Source organism: Girardinichthys multiradiatus, chromosome 9 (assembly GCF_021462225.1).
Source record: "Girardinichthys multiradiatus isolate DD_20200921_A chromosome 9, DD_fGirMul_XY1, whole genome shotgun sequence".
In the NCBI taxonomy this organism is placed as follows: domain Eukaryota; kingdom Metazoa; phylum Chordata; class Actinopteri; order Cyprinodontiformes; family Goodeidae; genus Girardinichthys; species Girardinichthys multiradiatus.
Genome location: NC_061802.1, coordinates 5432137 through 5457266, shown reverse-complemented (window position 1 = coordinate 5457266; position 25130 = coordinate 5432137). Strand labels below are relative to the sequence as shown.

Below are 25130 nucleotides of genomic sequence, written 5' to 3'. Positions count from 1 at the left end.
CCAGAAAGAAGACAAATTAAAATGTTCATATAAAAAAAGACGTGAGCGGATGAGGTAGGCTGGCCTGGAGAAGGGTGGAGAAACACTTAACTGGAAAGGCCTCCTTCTTTTACTACGTGAACATATGACAGAGACACACCCATCTGAAAACCAGCAACTCCGCTGTTACAGCATGATTTCTACAGGTAAACTCAAAACGTCTTCAATCATGCTCTGATTTTAAACTTTATAGTTGATTTGACACCCAACATAACAGCCACACATTGTTGTGGTATGTGTGCAATATCACCGACACCGATAGTCGGCTCTATAGTACAAAGTTGATAAGACCGATCCGCTTCAGATCAGTGTGTTATACCCAAAAGAATCCGGCAGGTGTCGGTAACTCGAGTGGACAATGAAGCCCAATCGGCAGTTATTTTAGAAAAACCTGCATTCGCCTTAATAAAATATCTTATTAACAATATCCATACTCAAAACGACGTATTTATTTATGTATTTATTTGATGGGATGGAAAATATGAGAGCATTGTAGTGCCTACTTTGAACCACGAGGTGGAGACAAAGTACTAGACCGTGCGAGCCGGTTTCGCTTTGTTCATATTTGGCTCATGAGTGCTGCTGTTTTCCGGCTGACCGCCAGGGGATGTTCATTAAGAGGCGGGCTTTATTTTGAAACTCATTTTGTTTAAAGTTGTCACCGTTGTGTTTCCGTTTAGTTAAGCGGTACTTCAAAGTCAAAGAACACACGGTTAGAATAAATTATGAAAATAGTTTCGGAATAAACACGTAATTGAAACCTAAAAATATATTTTTTATATATTTTTTTAGCCGTGCAAATATAATATGTAGTATAAATCTCTCAAGCAGAACTTAATTTTGTAACCACTAAAATGAGCTGAAAGTTTTAGGTCAAAACTTATAGCTGTTTGTTAGAAGAAAACAAAAAAAGATAAAAAGAGATTTTATTTTTCTGCATCACTGTTTAGTCATTCTACAAAATCAACAAAAGAATGACTTAAAACGAGAAAAAAATGTATTTTTGGAATGGCCTTGCCAGTGTCCAAAACTGAATCTGACATTAAAATCTGTGGGGTCATTTTGGGCAAACATTGCCTAGTGAGGACTATGGGATGGATGGATGGATATATGGATGGATAGATAGGGTTAAACAAAGTAATAATACAGTTGTGGTAATTAGGAAAGGAAATCATAGAGTAATTTATGAAAAAAAGTGTAAAAATTGAATTTTGTATGCAAAAATTCAAGTTATAATTACCAAGTTGTACTGAAGAGCAACAAAATTTGTTTCAACATCTGTGATCAATCCACATGTTAATAGTCAGTCAGTCATTTTCTACCGCTTATTCCATAGTGGGTCGTGGGGAGCTGGTGCCTATCTCCAGCAGTCTATGGGCGAGAGGCGGGTACACCCTGGACAGGTCGCCAGTCCATTGCAGGGCAACACACAAACAACCACACACACACTCATTCATACACCTAAGGGCAATTTAGAGTTACCAATTAACCTAACAGGCATGTCTTTGGACTGTGGGAGGAAGCCGGAGTACCCGGTGAGAACCCACACATGCACGGGGAGAACATGCAAACTCCATGCAGAAAGACCCCCGGCCGGGAATTGAACCCAGGACCTTCTTGCTGCAAGGCAACAGTGCTACCAACTGCGCCACCGTGCAGCCCCATGTTAATAGTGTGCAGCCCCATGTTAATAGTGACAAGTGAAAATCGGATTTTGCATTCTAAGATCAAGTGATGAGGTAAAATGTGAGCCCGTCTTGATAAAATCAAGCATTTTACATTGTGAAGTTTTTGATGAAGAGAAAGTTAAAAGAGACATACATTTGAAAAACTAACATATTCGCATATTCTTCATTTCGACAAGTGAAAGTGTAAAAGTCAGCAGAAAGTGCTGGTGGTAAGGTTGGGACATTTTTCTCACACGCTTTTATTTTGAAAGCGGCAGCCGGAAGCCCATCTGTTTGGGCCTTGAGCTCGTGCCACCGACGGTCTGTTGTCATCCGTAGCTTCACCATCCTCACACAACAACACCAGTGAACCCGAAGCAGCGCACACAATGGGGCTGTAATGTTAAGACGCCTGGGATCAGAGCATCTCCTCGCAACCACAGACTGTGTATGGATTTAATGATGATGAAGAAGAAGAAATTCAAGTTCAGGGTGGATTTTGAGCTGGATGAGCTGTCGTCGGTCCCCGTCGTTAACGGCGTCCTTTTCTGTAAAGTCAGGCTGCTGGATGGCGGCTTCTCCGAGGAGTCTTCAAGGTAAATAAATGAATACTTTAAATGGAGACGCTGTAGTTAAACCTGTAGTCATTAGTAAGCATTTCCCTCCGTGGCTTTAAACCCGTCAGAAACGTTAAGAGATAGTTAGCTAAAAAGCTACAAGACTAATGTTATAAATGAGCCATTTAGTCAATTGAAATGTTTGTTTTTGGTAATAGTTGTAACATTTGTCAAAAACGACCCCCTTGTAACATATTTATGTTAAATCCCACCAAATGTGTAGACAAGAAAAACGCGGGAGCTGTCATTTTATCCCCGATTTAATAGTAGATTGGTGCTCTAACTTGAACTAACTCTGCCTCAGAAACCATCAAGCCAAAAACCTCTTTTAGCTTTAAGTCATGAAGTTAATTTGTCTGTCTATATCAGAGAACAAAGTTCGCACAGTGTTCCAGTCATTCACGGCACCATAATGGTGTCTAAATGAATATCCTACAGTAATTATTATACACTTGTTTGCAGTCTAGCTGGAAGTGAAGCACACTTTTAAGGGTCCTCTTGGACCAATTGCGTTTAATCTACAACTGTTACATAGCTTCCATAAGAGTCTCAACCATAAAATTGTATTAAATACACCGGAGCCCTTTTTGTAATAGGTATGTTAAAAAAATCTCTCAACATGGCCCAAAGATTGTGGATCTATGCTTAAAATATTAATAAAAATGTGCTGGCGGTGCTGACATATCAGATGTATTGATGCATCAATTAGTTGGCTAATGTTTCCTTAATCAGCAGGTCAAACTCTGACTTTTTATTCCCTGATCATTAAAAGCATCAAAACTGTAAACTTTTTTTCAGTCTATAAACACATCAACAGTCAGGATGTTTGTTTGATGCACGTTTCTTTGAAAATTAGTAAAAATCAGATAAAGGTTTGTGAGATATGCTTTCATGCATAAATGATGATAATCTGAATAATATTTTCATTTTCCTCTGTTTTATACCGCTGCCAATAGACTCCAGCTCAATTCATCGCTTCACCAATGGCTACTCCCATTTCGCACCCAGAACCATCAGTTTATTTCCCACGGTAGTTAAGGAGCCTAATGAAATATCGAGATAAATAAGCATAAAAATGCTCAAATCAAACAGATAACATAACTTTTAAATGTAAGTCATAATATACCTTCCTAAGTGCTTGAGGAAAAGGCAGCTGGGCTTCTTTTCTTGTTTCTTGAAGATGTTCCGGCTGTCTATGTGATGATTTAAACTAAATTAATTGAATAAATGTCTGTCTTGTAAACACAAAATTTTGTACATGAAAAAAAATCCTTTTAATCTATATTTGGTGAGGTTTCCTAATTTGTTCGATTTTTTTCTGTGGAGAACCTGTGTGTAACAATTTAAAAAAAAACGATGATGTCATAGCCCTGGGGTTGCCACTAAAATTTCACTCGACACCGATACTAAGAAAAATGCTCCATACTCAAGGTTTTTTTTTTTTTTTATTACAATAAGACAATATTTCCTTAATTAGGGAAAAACAATAAATAGGTGGCATTTTAGGCTTTGTTTAGAAAAATCTATCATTTAAAAGTGTCACTTATCTGTTTGGCAAAACAGTAGACAAGATTACAGATAACAAAATAACATTTAGTATAAGTGTTACTACCCTTTATGGAACAGTCTACCTTTGATTCAGCCATGTAATTATTTTATTTTATGTTATTATAATTGCCTATTTTTCCTGTGCCACTGCATGCCTCCATTTTCCTGTCAATTTGATGTTAACACAATTAAATGTTACTACTGAGGGCAAAATAAAGGATCATTCCATACTAAAATAATTTGTGTTTGAAAACCAACATGGATCTGGTGCATACAGAACATTTTTTACAGTGCATCTGGTCCATGCAAATGTATTCAGCAGCAGCCTTGTACAATTTCAGTTTTTGTGGCGATTTTGCACAATATTTTCTTTAGTGATCAACTAAAGCAACAGGGTAAGAAAGGCCAAACACTTCTGATGCATTGAGTTGGGTGTAGCCCTGGTAAAAAGAAAGCCCACTCTCTCTGTCAGCTCCAGAGTGAGATGGTCCTTTTTAAAAGTTGTTCGAATCAAACCTTGAGGTGTATGAAGATACACACCACAGCGATGATTGCTTCTTTAACACAAACAGTCCCCGATAAATCCAAAATGAACAATTTTGTTTAAAACGAACTAATGCCTCATTAACACAATTTTTACCATGATTGTACCCGTCTACCTTGATCATCCCATGTTTGGTCTAAGTTGTGACTGAGCATGGCTCTGATGAGATTAGATAATATCCTTTCCCATCAGGAAGATGAAACAATAAATTAGTTTTAGTCAAAAAATGTTCATGTGCTTTTACTCAGAGAAAACAGTTCAAGTAGCTTCTTTAACTTGTAACTAACGTTCTACAGTGCAGACCAAAAGTTTGGACACACCTTCTCATTCAAAGAGTTTTCTTTATTTTCATGACTATGAATATTGTAGCTTCACACTGAAGGCATCAAAACTATGAATTAACACATGTGGAATTATATACTGAACAAAAAAGTGTGAAACAAATGAAAATATGTCTTATATTCTAGGTTCTTCAAAGTAGCCACCTTTTGCTTTGATTACTGCTCCTCACACTCTTGGCATTCTGTTGATGAGCTTCAAGAGGTCGTCACCTGAAATGGTTTTCCAACAGTCTTGAAGGAGTTCCCAGAGATGCTTAGCACTTGTTGGCCCTTTTGCCTTCACTCTGCGGTCCAGCTCACCCCAAATCATCTCAATTGGATTCAGGTCCGGTGACTGTGGAGGCAAGGTCATCTGGCGCAGCACCCCATCATTCTCCTTCTTGGTCAAATAGCCCTTACACAGCCTGGAGGTGTGTTTGGGGTCATTGTCCTGTTGAAAAATAAATGATGGTCCAACTAAACACAAACCGGATGGAATAGCATGCCACTGCAAGATGCTGTGGTAGCCATGCTGGTTCAGTAGGCCTTCAATTTTGAATAAATCCCCAACAGGGTCACCAGCAAAGCACCCCCACACCATCACACCTCCTCCTCCATGCTTCACGGTGGGAACCAGGCATGTAGACTCCATCCGTTCACCTCTTCTGCGCCGCACAAAGACACGGTGGTTGGAACCAAAGATCTCAAACTTGGACTCATCAGACCAAAGCACAGATTTCCACTGGTCTAATGTCCATTCCTTGTGTTCTTTAGCCCAAACAAGTCTCTTCTGCTTGTTGCCTGTCCTCAGCAGTGGTTTCCTAGCAGCTATTTTACCATGAAGGCCTGATTCACACAGTCTCCTCTTAACAGTTGATCTAGAGATGTGTCTGCTGCTAGAACTCTGTGAGGCATTGACCTGTTCTCTAATCTGAGCTGCTGTTAACCTGCGATTTCTGAGGCTGGTAACTCAGATGAACTTATCGCCCGCAGCAGAGGTGACTCTTGGTCTTCCTTTCCTGGGGCGGTCCTCATGTTTCTTTGTAGCGCTTGATGGTTTTTGCGACGGCACTTGGGGACACTTTAAAAGTTTTCCCAACTGTTCAGACTGACTGACCTTCATTTCTTAAAGTAATAATGGCCACTTGTTTTTCTTTACTTAGCTGCTTTTTTCTTGCCATAATACAAATTCTAACAGTCTATTCAGTAGGACTATCAGCTGTGTACTGTATCCACCTCCTGCACAACACAACTGATGGTCCCAACCCCATTTATAAGGCTTGAAATCCCACTTATTAAACCTGACAGGGCACACCTGTGAAGTGAAAACCATTTCAGGTGACTACCTCTTGAAGCTCATCAACAGAATACCAAGAGTGTGCGGAGCAGTAATCAAAGTAAAAGGTGGCTACTTTGAAGAACCTAGAATATAAGACATATTTTCAGTTGTTTCACACTTTTTTGTTCAGTATATAATTCCACATGTGTTAATTCATAGTTTTGATGTCTTCAGTGTGAAACTACAATATTCATAGTCATGAAAATAAAGAAAACTCTTTGAATGAGAAGGTGTGTCCAAACGTTTGGTCTGTACTGTATGTGTGCAAAGTTTGCTATTAATGTTCATTTGAAATACATTTTCATTTACAGATATTTCCAGTGATTGCTATGAGCACCACTAGTTAATTCCTGAGGATCAGTGTCATTTTCTCATTGGTTTAACAGCGGGAAACCTATCCTGAGTATTTTGTTTTTGACAGTCATTGTATCACATGCTGCAAATATGTGTGATCTTGGAAAGGAACAGTGAAATAAGGATGTTTATGTACATCAACTATGACCTAATGAAAAAAAAATGAACGTAAAAAGTAGAGTAGCTGACTTTGCTCCGTCAGGGTCATGGGACATTTAAAAAGCAACTGTAAAGCTGTGAACAAAATATCATCCTGTGTTAACAAACTGTAAAACTAAAGTGCTAGATGACATCCCAGCCAGAAGAATGACCTATATCCTTTCTTCACTCTAACCCTGGAGTAACTGACTCATGTTTATGCTCTTATTCCTGACCTGATGGCGTAAGCAGAGTCCAGTGGGTGACGCTGTCTAGTAAATGAAATCGGTTTTAACGCTGACCAGGAGGAGAAGCATTGTTTTGCGCGGCGGCTTTAAGGATAATATGGTTAATGATGCAATATCCCCCCGAACCTTTGCACAAAAAGTGGTTTGAATAAAAAAAGCAGGATCATTTGTGCTGGATAATTTATTCAGGACGTTAATAGGGTTGTGGTTTTAAAGCTTACCCTTATATGTAGATGTTTACTTTGTTCGCCTTTATTTCTGTTGGTGCAGCTTACATCGGTTGTTTTTTTCCTCCTTATATTTAATTAGATGCACCAATCATGCTTTTCCTGCCCAATCCTGATTTCTGAACGTATTTCTTTTTTTTGTAGATCTGACCTGATGATTGCTGTTTTTATTTTTAAGTCTAAGGGCTATAAAGGAGAAAACACGTCTGCAGGTTCCTTGATAGAGGTCGTTTTCATTCCAGCAGAAAATTAAAGAAGTCATCTCTATATTTATGCAACAAAACTTTAACTTTACCTAATTTCTATTAAGCTTTTGTAGGACATTTGTAGACCAAATATATTATGAATTCATAGTTTTAATGCATGCAATAGGGGGAAACATTTTTTCCGGTATTTGAGTGAAATACTGACTGGAAAAATTGTCTGATTCCAATCTCTGACCCATTGGTTCATAATTTGCAATCAAGGTCTGATTTCATGAAATTGCTGCTCAAACACAACATGAAATGTAGACTATATGCTGTTTTTATGTGTTTCTGTTTTAAAGTGAAACCATTTGGCTGTAGTTGTCTTTAAATAGAGAACAGCTGTAGTTAATTAAGACATCTGAACCATGCAAAGAAACAAGGGGGGATGGCCTCTGCTCGTGCTTTAACCCAGACCTACTCACACTGGCTAATAGGATTTTTGCTGCGCAGAGAAACGCTTCCAGCCGTAGAGCATGAATCATGAACACGAGCCAGAATTCCCGAAGCACACGATGTCCAGGCAGCTGGGAGTCCCCTCTCCGACTCTGAGAGTTCACTCTCAGAAAACTATTCACCTCGGGTTGAAGTCAGCATATTAGTCACACATCTGCTGTTTTTTATTTGTAGTTAGGCATTGATGCTGTGCAGAGCACAAGCTGGTATCCTCAGTCACATTTAACCGTCTTCATGAGGATCTGCACACAGTGCCAATTCTAAACCTTAGTTTCAGAATATCTTTAACTCCATTTTTTGTGCCTTCTACAAGCTGCGTTTCTTTGAAAATTTCCCACACTCAAGGCAGCAACCTTTACCGTGGTTAGTCTTTAGATCCAGCACCATACGAGATAATTTACGGCTTGTAGGCTGTATGAACAGATTGGAGTTGGTGATGTGAGTGGGAGAGGAGAGGAGAGGAGAGGAGAGGAGAGGAGAGGAGAGGAGAGGAGAGGAGAGGAGAGGAGAGGAGAGGAGAGGAGAGGAGAGGAGAGCCATCTGTGGTATAGTAATTCTGCCCACGCACACAGTCTTTCTCTTTCACTTCATCTCATCCGTTTTCCTGAGAGCCGACTGAAACTCACGTGCAGCCTAACCTCATAACAGACCCGGGAGCCATTTTTCTGCCATTTCAGCACAAGGATTCACATTACATGAATCAATAACCCAAAACAAGACAACAAATAATCAGCTTGTTTATCAAGAAAAATTAGAGGATAATTATATCAGCTTGTATTGGCTGGAACCAGTGCCTTTTAAACAGGCGATATATGTGGGAAATGTGGATCTTGTTTTCAACTTTGTGTTAGTGGGTTTATTTGTTGTCTAGGAGGGGAAATCAAATTCTCTAACAGCAAATGAATCGAATCGAAATCAGCAGGTTAGACCTTTAAAAGAAAAAAAAAAAATAGGTATTGGCCAAAAAACATGACTGGTGCATCTGTAATTTGCACAAAGTTATTTCAGCAAAAACAGCAAAACCTTTTTTATCCATGTTTCTATTCAAATTATCTTTGTACTGTACAAATCTGTCTTCATAAAATGTTGCTGCACCAATCATCTGTGGCTTCCTCAACATTCAGTTGGAGTTTGGCCTTTAAGATGCAGCACGCAACCCATGCACAAACTATCTGACCTTACAGTGCTTAAAGGCGATCTAATTCCTTGTGACTTCCTGTTACAGGGAGCCAGTACAGGCCAACTGCGTTCGATGGAGGAAGCGCTTCTCTTTCCCGTGCAAGATGAGCGCCAGTGCAGGGACAGGTGTACTGGACCCCTGCATATGCCGCGTGTCTGTGAGAAAGGTGTAGTATTTCGCACCGTTGAATGTTTTAAAAGTTCTGTGTGGGTTGTGTTGAGCTGAAACCTCAGAGTTTGATGTGAAACCTGATGTAACATTTGCTAAATGGAGAACTTAGTGATTTATTTGTTACTTTTAATATTCGTCATCTGACATTTCAGGGATAGGAATTAACAGTTTCTAACACTCAATAAACTAGTTTCTAACAGCATCTTTGTGTTAGAAACTAGCTGATAAACTGTTGTATATTTTCATTGTCCTTAAATATCTTTCTGCTTCCCTTCTTCAGGAGCTGAAGGGCGGAAAGGCGTATGCAAAGGTAATTCTTATCTACTTACAGGGTGCTCCAGAAATATTGGCACCTCCAGTAAAGACGTTTACCAATATAAACTGCTGTATAGAGACTTCAGTGATCACAGTTTAATAGCAGACAGCTTTAGATGTTGTTTCTTTTACTTTCTTTACAGTCGTCACAGTGTGGGTCTTGGCAGGATAAACGTGGCTCTTTGTCCGGCCTTATTTGTAACAGTTCTACTTTTTTGGTTGTTTTTTGGTCTTTTATCATTGCTTACTGTAGCTATGAGAAAGTGTGTGCGAGTAGCTATTGTCTTGTTGCCATCTACAGGCTTATGAAGATCAACACTTAGCGGCTTTTCTTCAGTGTTATGTGCCCTTGTCTTTCCGATTTGGAGCAGCAGCTAAAAAATATGCTGGCCTCTGTTTCCATTGTTTTCACACAGCAGGATAACAGGAAGTGTTGGCTATTTAAAATTTCCTCTAGGATGGCAGTCGACTTATTAAGGAAAAATGAGCCTTAATATTTCTTTTACTCTGTTCTGTTCATGTCTCTGTGTGCATCTAAATGTTGTCATAGCGCTGACGGGGAAAACAATCAGTCCTTTCAGACAGGACAGGGAAATCAAGACATCACCCTGTTTTGTTTTTGTCTCCTTCAGCTCGGTTTTGCAGACCTAAATTTAGCAGAGTTTGCCGGCTCAGGAAACACAACTCGGAGGTGTCTTCTGGAAGGCTACGATACCAAAAATACTCGGCAGGATAACTCTATTCTCAAGGTAATGTTCGTGCACCAACAGGAGAATCAATTAGTTCCCCTGGATGTAAGGAAGACAATCCTGATGTTAACTTACGACTTTGAATACAAGGTGATAAGAATTACTGCAAGTGAAACAATTGACCTTTTAATATTCTCATTAGGTTATCATCGGTACACAGCTCATGTCAGGGGATCCCTGTTTCAAAACGTAAGTTTAATGAACATGTTTCTACTGTCCAATTATAAATGTGATGGCTAGTCAGGGTCGACTCCACTAGTCTGCTTTAATAAGGGATTAACCCTGTAATCATAATTATTTTAGATAATCACTTTATTTTTTGCTTCATGATTATACAAGTATCTCGATCTTCTTTAACATTTTAAAAACTGACTGAAACCAAACAGAAATGCCACATTCCTGTATTTTATCACTATGGGTAACTTGTTGATAATCTCTTCATATTGCAGCCTGATCTGCTGGGGACATGTTACATCTGTTATGTGCAGTCAGGGACAGTCTAATCCTTGTTGAATTTTAATGAATGGTTTTTATTTTCAGTTATCCTTGGCAGCTTTAAATGATTAATAGGCTTATAGTATAATAGTGACTTAAAAATGAACAGAGCAGAACATTAAATGATTGATGAAAATACTTGGTTATATTTACAACTGCTGTTTTAAATAGCATTTAGAAAGAAATGTTTCTCTACCTATGGGTACATTTTGACCTAAATTTGTCCATACTTGCGTATAACTCTGAGCTTCATGGTTTGTGATCTATTGTGTCTTGCTTAAAAATAATCCACACTCAAAAGCTTATATCGGGCATCTTTGCTTTGGTTTCTTTTTTTTTTTTTTGAAACAACTGAAATAATGGATTCATTGAAACAGAAAGGAGGAAATAAAGCCACATTGTCCCTCTACTGTCATCAGGCCTCCTTCCACAGCCACAGTGATTGGGATCCAGAGTGATGGAGAGAGCCTGCTGGAGGAGAGGAGGGGAGGAGACTCACAGAAAGGCTACTCTGGTGAGACTAATCACTCCACATCATCACACTCCTCAACTTCTCGACATCATCCATTTTTGTTTGTTGAAACATCCGCAGGTATATTTTACAGTCCCTTAAAAACGTAGTTGAGCTCTTTCATGTTTTGTTATGTAACAACCATAAACGTCAGCTGCCTTTACACAGATACCCCTAAATAAAACCCAGTTCAACAAACTGCTTTTAGAAGTCACCCAATCAGTAAATAGTGTGCCAGTGTGTGACTTCATTTTGATTTAAATCCAGTTGTTCTGTGAAGGCCTTAGAGGTTGTTCAGAGAACTTTGGTGAACACAGCAGAGAGGACCGGGATGAAGTTGTGGAGATGTTTAAGGCAGGATTAGGTTATAACACAGTGTCTCGAGCTTTGGACATCTCAGTCAGCTAAATGGAAGGAGTAGGGCACAAATGCAAGCCTACCAAGACATGGCTGTCCATCTAAACCGACAGGCCGGACAAGTAGAGTATTTATTTAGTGGAGAAGCCTAGAGGTTCACGGTAACTCTGGAGGAGTTGCAGAAATTTGCTGCTCAGGTGGGTGAACCTGTGAGTCGTGCTCTCCACAAGTCCTGGCCTTTATAGAAAGGTGGCAAGAAAAAAGCCGCAAGAAGTCCAGTTCACAGCTTGCAACACGGCCTGTAGGGCAAATTAGACTAAAATGGAGCATTTATATACATAAGTGTATGTGGAGAAAAATGAAAACTGCACATCACCCTGAACAAATGTATCCCACAGGGAAATATGGAGAAGGCAGCATCATGCTGGAGCAATGTTTCCCTTCAGTAGGAACATGGAAGCTGGCCAGGAGTGATGGGAAGATGGATCGAACTAAAAACTGACCGTTCCGGGCTGCAAGACTTAAAACTGGGGCGAAGGTTAGATGTGCAAAGTCTGTAGAGACATACCCTAACGGATGTAAAGCCGGTTCCACAGAGTTCACTCAGGTGGACTGAATACGTAAACTTACTTTTCAAGTTTGTATATTTGTAAAAATGTTTAAAAGTATGGACCTTTTTTCTTCCACTTCACAGTTATATGCAACTTTGTGTTGGTCTATCACAGAAAATCATGATGAAAAGGACTGAAGTTCAAGGCTGCAAAGAGAAAATATGGAAATGTTCATGTTGTATGAATACTTTTGCAGGTTTAACCGTGTGCCACATCATGCAGTACTTAAGTCTTCTATCTGCATGACATAAAAAAACACATTTGGTTAGTTAAGGTAGTCCGATTGAGTCATTTAGACACAGGTCACTTAATCCAACACAGCAGGGCTAAGTCTTAATTCTGCACATGATCTGCTTTACAGAGCAACCTACAAAATTGTGTCAGTGAATAAGAGGACTGCCTAAACTGATAATCCATGGATTTCCCTCCAGTCATCAGCTGCAGCGCCGGAGCATTTTATCACAGCAGCTGAACCAAATGGTTCTGTGTAGCAAACCATCTGGCGGGTCAAGTCTGACTTTATTGTGCTCTGTTGCTGTAGATTCACTTAAGACATTTTCCTAAAGCAGCAATTAATAAATCTATAACTAACTGAAACTGTTTTGGTCAAACGTAATATTTCATGTGAGGTTTTGTCTGGCATGAACGTTTCTTTTCCCCCAAACTTTCTTCAGCAGATGACATTATAAGACATTAAAAGTGTCCTATCTTATTTGTGAGAGGATTTATACTTTTCCTACCCTGAAAACATCTATGTATTTGTGTTATTTTAGTGGTTGTTTCTGCAGCTTTATGCAATTTTGCTTTTTATCCCTCATTCCTGTTTACATCATACTCTGTCCCCTTCTGCAAGCCGTCTCTTACTCTCGTCCCTTTAGCTCTGTGTGTCTTCATGTGTGAACACATTGCAGGGTTGAATGCTTGCAACTAGAAGAGTTCCTTCATGTTTAATTCAAACGAAACTCTTTCAGATTAACCACAATCTGTTCTGACCTGTGGGCTTTCACATGGTTAAAAATAGGACTGTGTTCATGTCTGTACGGGTCGGGGCGTGGGGTGGGGGGGGTTCTGTGTGTTGGTCTAATGATGATGCCCTTTTATTTCCATTTATCTGCTGGTGGGTGTGTGTGCAACATCATTGCAGTACACACCATAGTTTTCACTTTGGGGGTTTTGACTAAAATAATAAATATTTTAAATATTAAATGTCTTTATGCTGGGAAACAATAATCTTCCAAAGAATCCAGCCTTTAATCTGAGTATAAATATTTAGTGGAAAACAATCCCATGTATGACAGCCATTAACCAACAGGACAGAACCGGATCATGACCCACTTTCAGTTTTCTGGTCTAACAGAACTTTTATTTCAAATGTCCTGGTATTTTAGAGTTCATGATGCCACAGACCATGGAATCTGCATCACAGATCCTTCACTATACTCAACAGTGGGCGTGAGGTGCCTTTTCACTTCCTTTGTTTTAACCAAAACCTCCTTGGTTCCAGTTAAAGCCCCAGTATCATTTAGCAACTCCACATCTGAATGTTTGTGATGGTGGGACAGGAAATGCTTTTCTTCTGGCTTTCCTTCCAAAAACCGAGTTGGTATGTAGATGATGTCTGATCGTTGTCATGGAGACTTGTGACCCCCAAGATGCCACTCTGCAGCACAAAATCCCAAAACAGTGTAATATATCATTGCTTTTGGTCTATATTTGTATCCTAGGTGGAACCAAATTTACATCTCATGCACATTTTATTTAATATTAGTCTCTGTAGTCATTTTGATCATATTCTGTGGCTAGGATGGATCAGAAATGAGTACATGAGAACTGCCAGGCAGGAGGCCTAGAGGAACGCCAAAGAGGAGATGTATGGATTGAGTGAAAGAAGACATGAAGGTAGGGGATGTGATAAAAGATGCAGAAGATGGGGTTAGATGGAGACAGCTGACTCACTGTGGCGACCGCCCAAAGAAAAATAAGTTATTTTGATATTAGTCTAGTTTCAGCTGATTACATTTTAGTCAATGAAATTTTGAGAACATTTTGTCAACTAAAGTATTAAGTTATAAAGCAATGCGTTTTGCTTTAATCTTTAGAGAAAATCAACTTTAAAAAGAAAGTCTTCATTTTGTGTTTCAAAACAACATTAGATCACTGGCTATTTTTCTAGCTTGTACCACCTTTCCAGATGACTAAAATATTAATTTTCATCAAAGTTATAGTGATTCTGCAGGAGTTTCTATTTAGCTTTTGTTTGTAAATAAAGTTTATTGGAAACTAAGGTATGAATTGGCAAGAATGTGGCGATACAATATGTGTCACGATACGATTTATCCTGATATATCCCAATACATTAACAAAGACAATATATTGTGATTTGTAAAAAACCTCATCTGTACATAAATACACCTTCCACACAAAGAATACTGTATGAAATACATTTATTTGTTAGAACAATGTCACTGCAAATGTGACATACAAACAAGTTTTTAAGCAACAATCTCTAGTGCTTGCAGGATTTTCTTTTTAAATAAAACATAAATTACTTTGTCAATCTGCCTCTTAAAGCAACTATTATAAACATAAGTGTAAAACATTTGTTGAATTTAACAAATGACTATGCCTGAACATAAATGAGGGAAACAACCAATTAAACGTTTTCATGAGTACTGTTATTACATCAGTGCTTATCTATTTTTTTATTTTTTTATCTTAAGATTCTTGTGTGAGAACTCAAGCTGATCTATGTGTCCAGCCTTTAGAACACTTCTTTTAGCAGACACAATGTCTCCTGCAGTGGAGAAAACTCTCCGCAGAGACAACTGCACCAGGGATGCAGAGGAAACACTTTGCTACTCTACCTATATAAGGGTAATCTGCAGTATGCTTCCTCCACCAGTCGAGAGGGTCACCATTAAGAGGCAAATGAGTTTCATCCCTAAACCTTCCAACCTCAGTTGTTGCAATCTCAGGTTCCACTTTTTTGCAGCAGCGTCCTTTGAAAAGGGAAACGTATCAAGCAGGTCAACCAAAGCAAATGATGCTTGTGGTCTATTCAATGGTGGCTGAAGGTTGGTCTCTGGTTGATTGTCTTCATTATCTTGCTCTTTGTCCTCCACTCCTCCTTGCTGCTGAAAATCAAAAACAAGCTAGGATTAATCATCAGTAATTGTAAGATATAAACAAAATGTTTAAATCAATCAGTATTGCACTATTTTGCTTTGGTATCTCAGCCACCACAGCTTCAGTCAGTCTTCTGTAGATGTCAGCAGCCTCTGCCTCAGAGAGGAGAGGTAGATTCTTGAACCGAGGGTCAACAGCTGTCGCCATGTACAGGGTCCTACTTATTTGTAAAGCAATGTCTGTGATGTGTTGTCAGGAGGTTATGGCGTAACGGGCCTCTAATTCGTTCACCATACTCTGAAAGCCTTCGTTCTCCACCACACTAAGAGGCCGCAATATAGGACAGTCTGTGTCTTATTGATGTTGCACGAATCAAGCCTGGTGAAAACTTCACTGCATTAGCTTGTTTAAGACTCATTTGAGACGTGGAGTTAGCAGCTTCTTTTACATCCATTACCATCGTGCTCACTGTGGGGGTAAAATAAACATGTCTCCTCGTCCGGCCTAGTGGCCAATAGCTAAAGGAAATGGGCTTCTAGTCACACATGATTGTTTCAGGGTAAAAAGGGGGGTGCTGTGTTGCAGACTTCTGCTTGGTTTTTGCTGCTTGTTTCTTTCCAATGCCATTTCTCCACTCATTTGGGGGTCAATACAAGTGAGTAGCTATTTAGCTCTAGTCATTCTTCGTCATTTGCACATTTGCCAACTGAGGCCTGAGCCAACACTCAGGGGTTGATATGATGAAGGCATGAAGAGGAGTTCTCTGGTTGTTTCTTTTGAAAGTTGCTCAGTCCTTGTTGAAGGTAGGTTTATTTCTGTAGCACTTTGCTTACACAAGGTAACTCATCATGCTTAGTAAGTTAAGTTGGAGATGATCTGGTCCAATGCTTGGACTGAATAATTTGACTGAATAGATGTTTTATTGTAAAGCATTCAGTTTTCACCATCTACTTTGTCCTTTGTCATCCAGGTGAAAGCCGAGAAGGGAAGTGTCCTGTTATGTCAGACGATCTGGGGGGCTGTGGCCACTCTCGAACATCCAGCTATGCCAGCCAGCAGTCCAAACTTTCAGGTAGAGAGATCTCACATTCTGAAAACCATATCTTTTCTTTATCTCCTGTTGTTTAGTGAGGCAAATAAAACAAAATGTAACCTTCAGTTCTGGGAGGATAGAGGCAGTGAAATCAATTTCCAGGGACACTCCACGGGTCCTGTTCAAAGCAGGGGGCTCAAGTTTCCACCACAGGCGGATCAAATGACACTAATAAATGATTAGAGGAAGTGGAGATGCAGAGATAAGCTGTAATGGCTCCCTTCTGAAGGGTTGAAATGTGTTTTTTTCCTGCCTCGTGCATCTGTATAAGATTTATTCAAACCTCAGATTGGTTTGCAGGAAGTCGTCTCTTTCATCTCAGCGGTCTGATGCTCTCCAACGTTTTTCGCTTTTAACTGGCTTCCTGCAGACACGAATAACTCATGAGTTTGAAGCCTTTGTTGCTAAATTATTGATCATTACAAGTGCAAAATCAGCTACTTTTATGTGCTGCTTCATACATATAGCCAGATCAGTCATTTACAATATCATTGAGAAAGTTTAGTAACTCAAGTTAAAACGCTGTAGTCTGGTTCCAGGTTTTCTACCTAAGGAAACCCCGTGACTGACTTTGCAGCAATCCCTTCTTCAGGATGAACATGTCGCGACAGCAGACAGTTGATTGCACCGAGTCATTAACTTCCCAGCAATCCCTCATACTTGGCATGATGGGTTGGGGCTCCTTTTGCATGAATTACTGCATCATCAACATGACATGGGATGAAGAGATCAGCTTGTGGCACTGCTGAAATGTTAAAGAAGCCCAGGCTGCTTTAACAGTGTCTTCCAGCTCTTCTGCATTGTTAGGTCCAGAATCTCTCATCTTCCTCTTGATAATACTCCAATACTACACTAGATTCTTAAGGCATTAAGGTCAGGCCAGTTTGCTGGCCAATTAAACACTCTTCTTCCACACACTGGAACCTTGATTTCCAATTCATATTGAATTTTAGTTTTCGTCTAAGAGGACTTTGGACCTCTGAGAAGGAAGTTTTTTTTTTTTTCTTCTAAGCCCAAGTAAGACACATTTGACATTGTTTCTGGTACAGGAATGGCTTAACACATGGAAGTTAACAGTAGCAAACCATGGCTAGATGACCAAGGCTCTCAGGCTCTCTCTTGTATGTAATAAAAAACAAAATCAAAGGGAGATTCTTGGTAAACACCATTATTTACCCAGAAACTGTTTAATCCAACACAAAATAGCAATAAGAAGACACAGAAGGCCAGCTACCTAAACTGCACAACATAACCAAGAACCGGACACTTGGAGAGACAAAATGACCAGCAGTGAAACAGCAGTTTATCAAATCCAAAGAACATTTTGTAGGAACTCTGGTCAGTTTGGTTTATTTAAAGCAAAGATAAACATCACACATTAATTTACCAGAGACTTGGTGAGTAGTAAAAGCTTATTATTGTAAAATGAATTGTGAAATAAGCAAGTCAGAGTTGCAGAGACCAAACTAACAGTAGCACACAATGATTACCATTTGATGACAAAGGAAAGTGATAAAAACCTTGTCCCTTCATTTTATCTATGAACCAATAAGCATCTCTGTAAGCCTCTTGATGGCCACTGGGTTCACAGCTGCTTTTTTTACAGACATGTAATGCAGACTGCTTTCTGTAGCATCCAGACAAACAGTACTTTTAGCTATAAAACGTTTGGGGTCCTGCTGGTTCACCTCTGGTTGTAACCCATGTCGTGGATACATACGTGTCTGGTGGCTCTTGAAGCACTGACTGTAGCTGCAGTCCAGACTGTGTGGATCTCCCCATCTAACTGTTGAATGGGCTTTGCTTCAGAATTCTCTCAAGGCTGCAACTATTTCCACAAAAAAATGTTTTCCTCTACTCAACTGTCCTTTAGTATGCATCCATACAGCACTTTTGCCTAGTTTTCTGGGAAACAGAATTTTTGGGGTTTAACTGCAAGTTGTAACCAGCCAAATTAGCAGAAATAAATGCTTGACATATCTCACTGCGTGTAATAAATCTGTCAGTTACTTTAACTGAATTACTGAAATAAATTCGCTCTTCACTTGCTCTGATTTATTGAAATTCACTTGTAAATACAAAATGTTTAGGGAGACAAGGTTTAGAAAATGTCCAAAGGATCCCCCTAGGCAAAATACTACGGTGCACTCACATAAAGGTTTGTCTCTCTAAGGCTACAGCACAGGTCACTCCCGCTCGTCCAGCATGTCGGAGTCCTGCCACCGGAGAAATCACTCTGTGGGCAGTGCCTCAACAGGAATCGGAAGTATCCCAGAGCCGAGCGAGGAGCGAGAGTCCAAACCCTGTCCTGCTCTGCCCGAACACCCAGCTCCTGCAGCCACCGCAAGCAATACACCGGGAACGCCAGTGCGGAGTGCCTCATCCTGCGAGCGGCTGAACAGGTCAGTTTATCGCTAGCTTTCCATGTGGAGGAGCGCAGAGATATACAGAGATGATTTACCAAAAATAACTGAAAATATTGGAACTGTTGGGTTTTATTAAGAAACTTTGATGAAAGCGGAACCAAAAAAGCTAAACAACTCGTCTAAAAGAGTGATTTTTGTGCAAGTTAACATTTCTTCTGAAACATCACACCTTACAGCTCCGCAGCAAAGCAGCGGAAGCTTATCTGTGGTTTCATTATGTGTCACAGAGCTCTCAAAAATCACCACTGGTTGCTATGAAACCTCAGTGACAACCAGGCAACATGAAACAGGAAGTGACAGGATGTGCTGCATTAAACCAGTCACAGTCTGGTTTCAATCCATGCGTCACTTCAAACTTTGGTTCCAGACGAAGATTAAATTTACCTTAATCTGATAGTGATAGTTGTGGTGGTACCAAAGATTACCATAAACTCAAAAGTATGTCCCAAGAACGTGGTCACAGACATAGAAATGTAGCAGTTAAAAAAAAAAAGAGAAGTGGTAACAACCAAAACATTTTCATGTTTTTAAAATACATTTTGCCATTTTAAAATCTCTCATCTGACTGAAATGTGCCAGTTTATGGCCGAGGAAGCTGAGTTGGTTGTACCTTCTTCCTCAAAGTGATGTTTCTATCCAGCCCTGACTTCTGTTTACTGCAGGGTGGTTTATACCACAGCCTGCTGTCAGTACTACATGTCCTGGTTTATTAGCCAGTTATTGCAGACAGACCAGGTTTGTAGTTTTTATAGGGCAAACTTTCAAACGTTGACCTCAAATTCATATTTTAACACCATTTGTTAAAAATGCACAGCCTGTGGAGGTTAAATATGATTCTTCTTTTTGCAGTGTGTCTTCAGCAAAGCACAGTGAAATCACAGAAAATGGATCTCAGGTTTGTGTTTTATGCACAACAGAGTGAACAGTCTGGAAAAGTTGGGAATTTCATTTATAGTTCTGGAGGATTGAAAAATATTTATATTACCAGACATATTACCTAGAAGATGGAGTGAATGTAACACACATAAATGTTGACTGCATCTATTTGCCCATCTGCTTGTAGTATCTGAGACTTTTCCAGGCCTCATCCTTAAAGCCCGAGCTTATTTTCTGACTTGGAAAGCATGTAGTTACCCTCGTGGTGTGTATGGGTGAGAATAGTGTCCTGCTTAGAATATCTTTCTAAGTGAAGATGGTGTCCTTCTAGTTTCTTTCCCCGGGCTTTCTCTGATGAGTGCCCAGGTCGATACCATGCATAACTGCACTAATTCAACCTCGTCTTTCTCGTTAGTAAAAACTCTGTATATACTGTTGTGGGAAAAAAACATTTATCAAAGGAGATCCATGATTGTTACTCAATCAGCTTTATTAATTTAGCCTTATAAAGAAGCCCGTTTCAAGCATCAGACGTGTTACTGAGCCGAGCTGAATCTGTTCTGACCAGCCTGAAAGAAAATACCTCCTTATATCAGTATTGTAAAAACCACATGTGCCATCCAGACCCATTGGGGATGTACATCTGACTGTTATATCTGACGCTTATTTAATGTCACACAACCTCACTGAGATATGACATATTTCTCCTACAACTAAGGTAAGCATAACCGATAATAGCTAAACTAACCCTTTTAACACCTTTAGGGTTAAAAAGGTGCATCAGATAATTGGGTAAAAACACTGACTTGAACCACTTCCTATATGAGCAGCAGTAGGCAGCGCCAGTGGAAACTGGGATGTCAAAACCAAGTTGGTTTACTGAATGAAAGCTATGTTTCTCAGTATCACAGCATTTAAACAGATACTGAAAACAAATGTATAACATGGTTTATTAAAGAAAACAAAACACTCATCAAATGCAGAAGCAGTTTTCAAAAGCTTATTGCATCGAATATTATACTTTTTTTGTTGATCCGGGTTTTGGTGTCCATCTCCAGCAGTCATTGGGCAAGAGGCGGGGCACCCACTGGACGGGTCGCCAGTCCATCACAGGACAAACAACCATACACACACGCACACTCACACCGTAAAACCAACAGCCAAAGAAAACCCGTCACTCAACACTTTCTCTGGTCTCTTAATAAAAAAGGACATCAAACCGCTAAAACAGTATGACTGAAAATGTTAGCCTCATTTTTTCACACCTTGATGACGGTAACCACCTAATGCAAACTGTTTTACACGTTTGTGTTTGTGGTAAATAACATCTTTTATCCATCTCCACAGACATCCTATAAAACAGGACTCCATGGAGTCTCAGCTAAAGAGAATGGACGACACGAGGGTGGACGCCGATGATGTCGTGGAAAAGATTTTACAAAGTCAAGATTTTACGCCTAGCTTACTGGACTCCAGTGCTGAAGGTAAAAAAACATAATTAGTGTAATTATTCACGTAAATCAGATTTTTATGTTGCTGTAAGAAAGAATAAAGACATTTTACAGCCCTATTCGGGGGTACTACAATCTATTGGGTGCACAGCCAGTTTGCATAACAATAAATTAGCTTACTCCTCTGTTACCCCATGAGTCAGTTTGTGTCTGCTTTGAGGACAGCATTGTGTTTCTTTCCAAGGTCTCATTCAGCACAAAGCTAAGAAAAGAGCTGTTGTCAATACGTGATTATTTTTAGATTGCCTAGCAACTGGCTGCTCCTCATGACAGGAATTATACAGGAGGCTGTGGGTGCCTCTTGCACTGACTGTTACCACATCTGTGTCTGCTTCAGAGGAAGGCCTGCGTCTGTTTGTTGGGCCAGGAGGAAGTACAGCCCTCGGAAGCCATCATCTTCCCACCAGGTGAGCTTCGGGAACTGCCATTTTCTTAATCTTTATGTTTTATCATCAAGGTTCATCTTCAAACAATGTTAGCTGAATTGCTGATGATCTAAATTGATCTAAAGAGTCATTTCCTTGCGGGATTATTTGTTGTTAATAAAAGGTCATGTTGTATTTTGCCAATTTGACCTCATGTTCATACTGTTGTCACTAAATATGAAAATGTTCTGATGAAATCAATTTATGATTGCTTTTTTTCCCCTTTTCTTATAACAAAACTTTAAAATACATATTTTATTGGTCGGATTAATCAGTTTGCTAATTATAAAACTATTTTTCGAAGATTGGGTGCAATCTAAACATGATGATACATTGTTTGCAAAGCTAGATCACTTTTTGGGGGGATTTTCAATAAAGATAGAAATTGTGAAAGTTAATTAGGTCTTTTTATGTCCTCAGGGTTGGTGCTGGAGCGTACGAGCAGGTGGTGATTAAACGTTAGCGCTGTGATGGAATGAAGCGCATCACACTTTTAAAAAATGGTTTCCATTGGTATCTCAACTCCCACAGCACACACACCGTCCCTGATCGGCACTGTCAAGCCGGATCACTAATTTTTGTCAATATAACTAGAGCGCCCCCTTCTGTTTATTTGTGCCACATAAAATACTGTAATTCCTCAGATAATATATTCAGCAGCAAGAAGTGGTGAGATATCAGTTCAGTATAAAAACACACAGAGCTGTAGATTAAGAAATGTAAATCATTGTTTAACAAATAACTCCAGCAAATTAAAAGATGCATTTACTGTTTTATATTATTTCAGTTTCCGGAGAATCCTTTTACTCTGTTTGGGCGTAGGTATTCCTTTATGTTAATGCATTTAACATGAACTCAGATATGTTTTCTGACTTGTATGTTGATGACAGGAGGTGGAGGTCCTGTGTGCACCTTCAATGTGAGCTAAAATGAAAAGTGTTTTCGATACATTCCTGTAGTCTGCTTGTTTGGGATCCTTTAAAATAGGATGTCCTCTTGAAATTTGCCTATAAGCAGCTAAAAAGCTGAAGTTGGCACTGATAACTGTGTTTTCAAGGCGAGAATATTTTACTACAGAAACATGATGTAAGCTATTTTATGTGTGAATGTGGACTATGAGTGGGTGAGTATGTGTGGGAGCACGTTTGTTGATAGTGGCTGTGCTCCTCTTGAATGAATGAATGAATGAATGAAGGGATTGTAAGTAATCCTACGTTGAGACTGGCAGGGGAGCATAACTCGGTTTGTTTACTAAACTAGATGTTTTCTTTTTTAAGAATAAACAGCTTGTCTACTTGATTTTTAGGTAACTTTTATAGCCATAAACCCCCTGGTCAGAAATTGAACAGCCTAATTTACATTCCAATTATCTCCAATTAGCAACTCATTAATTACATTTTCCCACTTTACCTCATTAAATGAAATTGTAGCTAAACCGTGTGAGAATTAAGAGCCAAGGCTAAAAAGATGTGCATCTTTACTTAACAGCTGAGCTGCATTAATCCACGTTGGCAGGAAATGACATTAGTAAGGAAGTTAAAGTTCATGTTTGACTGATTTAACCGTTCGACTCTTGTGAATCAGATGCATATCCTGCAGTTTGCTTCTAAACAAGCTGAAGAGCAAAAAAAAAAAAAACTAGTTAAGTGATCCACTGCCAAGACGAAAATGCTTTATGTCACCTGCAGTTATGTGCAAACAGGTACATATTAGGAAATTTAAATATGATAAAAATTTGCATTTATTTAAGTAACTTAGTACAGTGAAAAGTCATTTGGGTCCATTACATAAATGTTAGATGTTTTACGTGTCTACAGCTATTGAAAACCCAAAATTCAGTTTCTAATGAAATTAAAGTATTCTTTAAAACCAATAAACAGGATTTTAAATAAATGTTATGGTCCCTACAGTCATTGTGAAAACAGCTAACCTGTCAGTAAGTGATGCCCTCAACATGGAGGGTAAGCCATAAAAGCTAGTTGTTAAAGAAGCTTTTCAGGGTGCTATATCCAAGCATTTGTTTGAGAAGTTGAGTGGAAGGAAAAAGTGTGGTAGAAAACTGCACAAGCAATAAAGATAACTGCAGGCCTGAGAGGATTGTGAAGCAAAGCCCCTATAAGAAGTTGGGGGGAAATTGCGACGTGAGGAGGTGGTGCTTCAGGAGATACCACACAGATATGTACCCAGGACATTCCTAGTGTTAAGCCACTCCTGAACCAGAGACAAAATTAGAAGCATCTGGGCTAAGGGGGAAAAGGACTAGAGGGTTGCTCAGTGGTCAAAGTCATCATTTCAGATTGTAGTGAAGTCTGTCTTTCATTTGGAAGGCAAGGTCCCAGAATCCGAAGAGTGGAGACATTTTCTGCAACAATGAATTTTGGGTTTTTAGCACCGGTGAGTCTTAAATCATCAAAATTAACAAATGTACATTTGAAAAATATCAATTAGAATCTACTCAAGTTTCAAATTTTTACAGAAAAAAATTTGAATTATATTTTAATTTATTAAACTGCACCAGTACATCAACGTTTTATACCAAAGGTTAGAACCAAGAAAAACTGCAGGGAATTATATTTAATGAGTGAATCTGTGATGTGCATTTGGACAGTTTTCATTTTCAACCCTGTTTTCCGTTCAGTGTTACAGAAGTAGCGAAATGACTCAACCCATTATTAACGGGTCTGAACCAGGCGTAGAAACTAGTGAAAACAGGCTTTGCAGAATATTGGTCTCCCTTCATAAGAGATTGTAAATGGTAGAATAAAAGCCTCCACTAGTGAAACTCATTACATTCATATCTGCACAAGTCTTTGGCGTTTTAACCATGTCCTTTTATGACGCATGATTAGAATCTACACAGCTTTGTCAGATTTTCCCATTACATTTGTCAAAGCTAGGCTCATTTTAATGTCTTGTTTTATATTGTGCCATCCATCTCCCATGTTCTAGGAATAATTTTGTTTACCTGTTTATAATCCAAGATGTTATTTTCTTTCCATTATATGCAGATATCTGCACAAGTGTTGAATCAAGTAATTGACCATCTTTTTTAAATGTGTTTTTGATCTGAAGCCCAATGTTAAAAAAAGTCACCGTCTTTGTTTTGTATTTTTTGTTGCTGTCGTAACATATTTTTAATAAATGTCTGAAAAGAAGGCGTCTTTTTAATAAACAGTTTAGTATTAAGTGTATAATCTCTGGCTCCCAGATGTCTTGGTTGGAAGGTTTTGTCTTTTTATTTGGAATAAAACGTGTTTACCTGTGTCACACAGGGCTGTTGATCTTGGTATCTAACATGTTACAAACATGGTTGCCTTTTCTCTTCTGTGAAGCTCTTGTCAAATTAAAAACTGTAAACTAATCTCTTGTAAAGTGATGTTCTGACACTGTTGAGTGTTCTGTTATGGACGTGTTTTTTGACAAACTGCTTCCCTAACGACTGTATTGAACGGCAAAATGTCTGCCCAACACTGTTGAATAAAACAGTCTAAATGCTGGATATGCCTGGATCCTATTTGAGCATTTCCATAAGGTGCAATAAT

The 25130-nt window shown here is 39.2% G+C and overlaps 1 protein-coding gene across 5 annotated transcripts; it reads left to right on the top strand.

Annotated features, from left to right (window-relative positions):
* Nucleotides 1-46: 46 nt before the first annotated feature.
* fam102bb (family with sequence similarity 102 member Bb) lies at nt 47-25085 on the top strand. 5 transcript variants are annotated; one of them, XM_047373933.1, is made up of 11 exons: nt 47-185; nt 8968-9088; nt 9374-9403; nt 10041-10157; nt 10300-10346; nt 11072-11166; nt 16228-16329; nt 18524-18752; nt 21000-21136; nt 21437-21570; nt 22009-25085. In XM_047373933.1, exons 2-11 carry the CDS (start codon nt 9026-9028, stop codon nt 22042-22044), a joined length of 990 nt encoding a protein of 329 aa, XP_047229889.1. In that variant the 5' UTR covers nt 47-185; nt 8968-9025; the 3' UTR covers nt 22045-25085. The 5 variants fall into 5 exon arrangements, 3 of the variants coding, with proteins under 3 accessions (XP_047229889.1, XP_047229887.1, XP_047229888.1); XR_007039505.1 differs by lacking the exons at nt 47-185; nt 22009-25085 and adding exons at nt 2008-2302; nt 19626-19671 and having other exon boundaries at nt 21437-21568; XR_007039504.1 differs by lacking the exons at nt 47-185; nt 22009-25085 and adding exons at nt 2009-2302; nt 19626-19671 and having other exon boundaries at nt 21501-21574.
* The last annotated feature ends 45 nt before the right edge of the window (nt 25086-25130 follow it).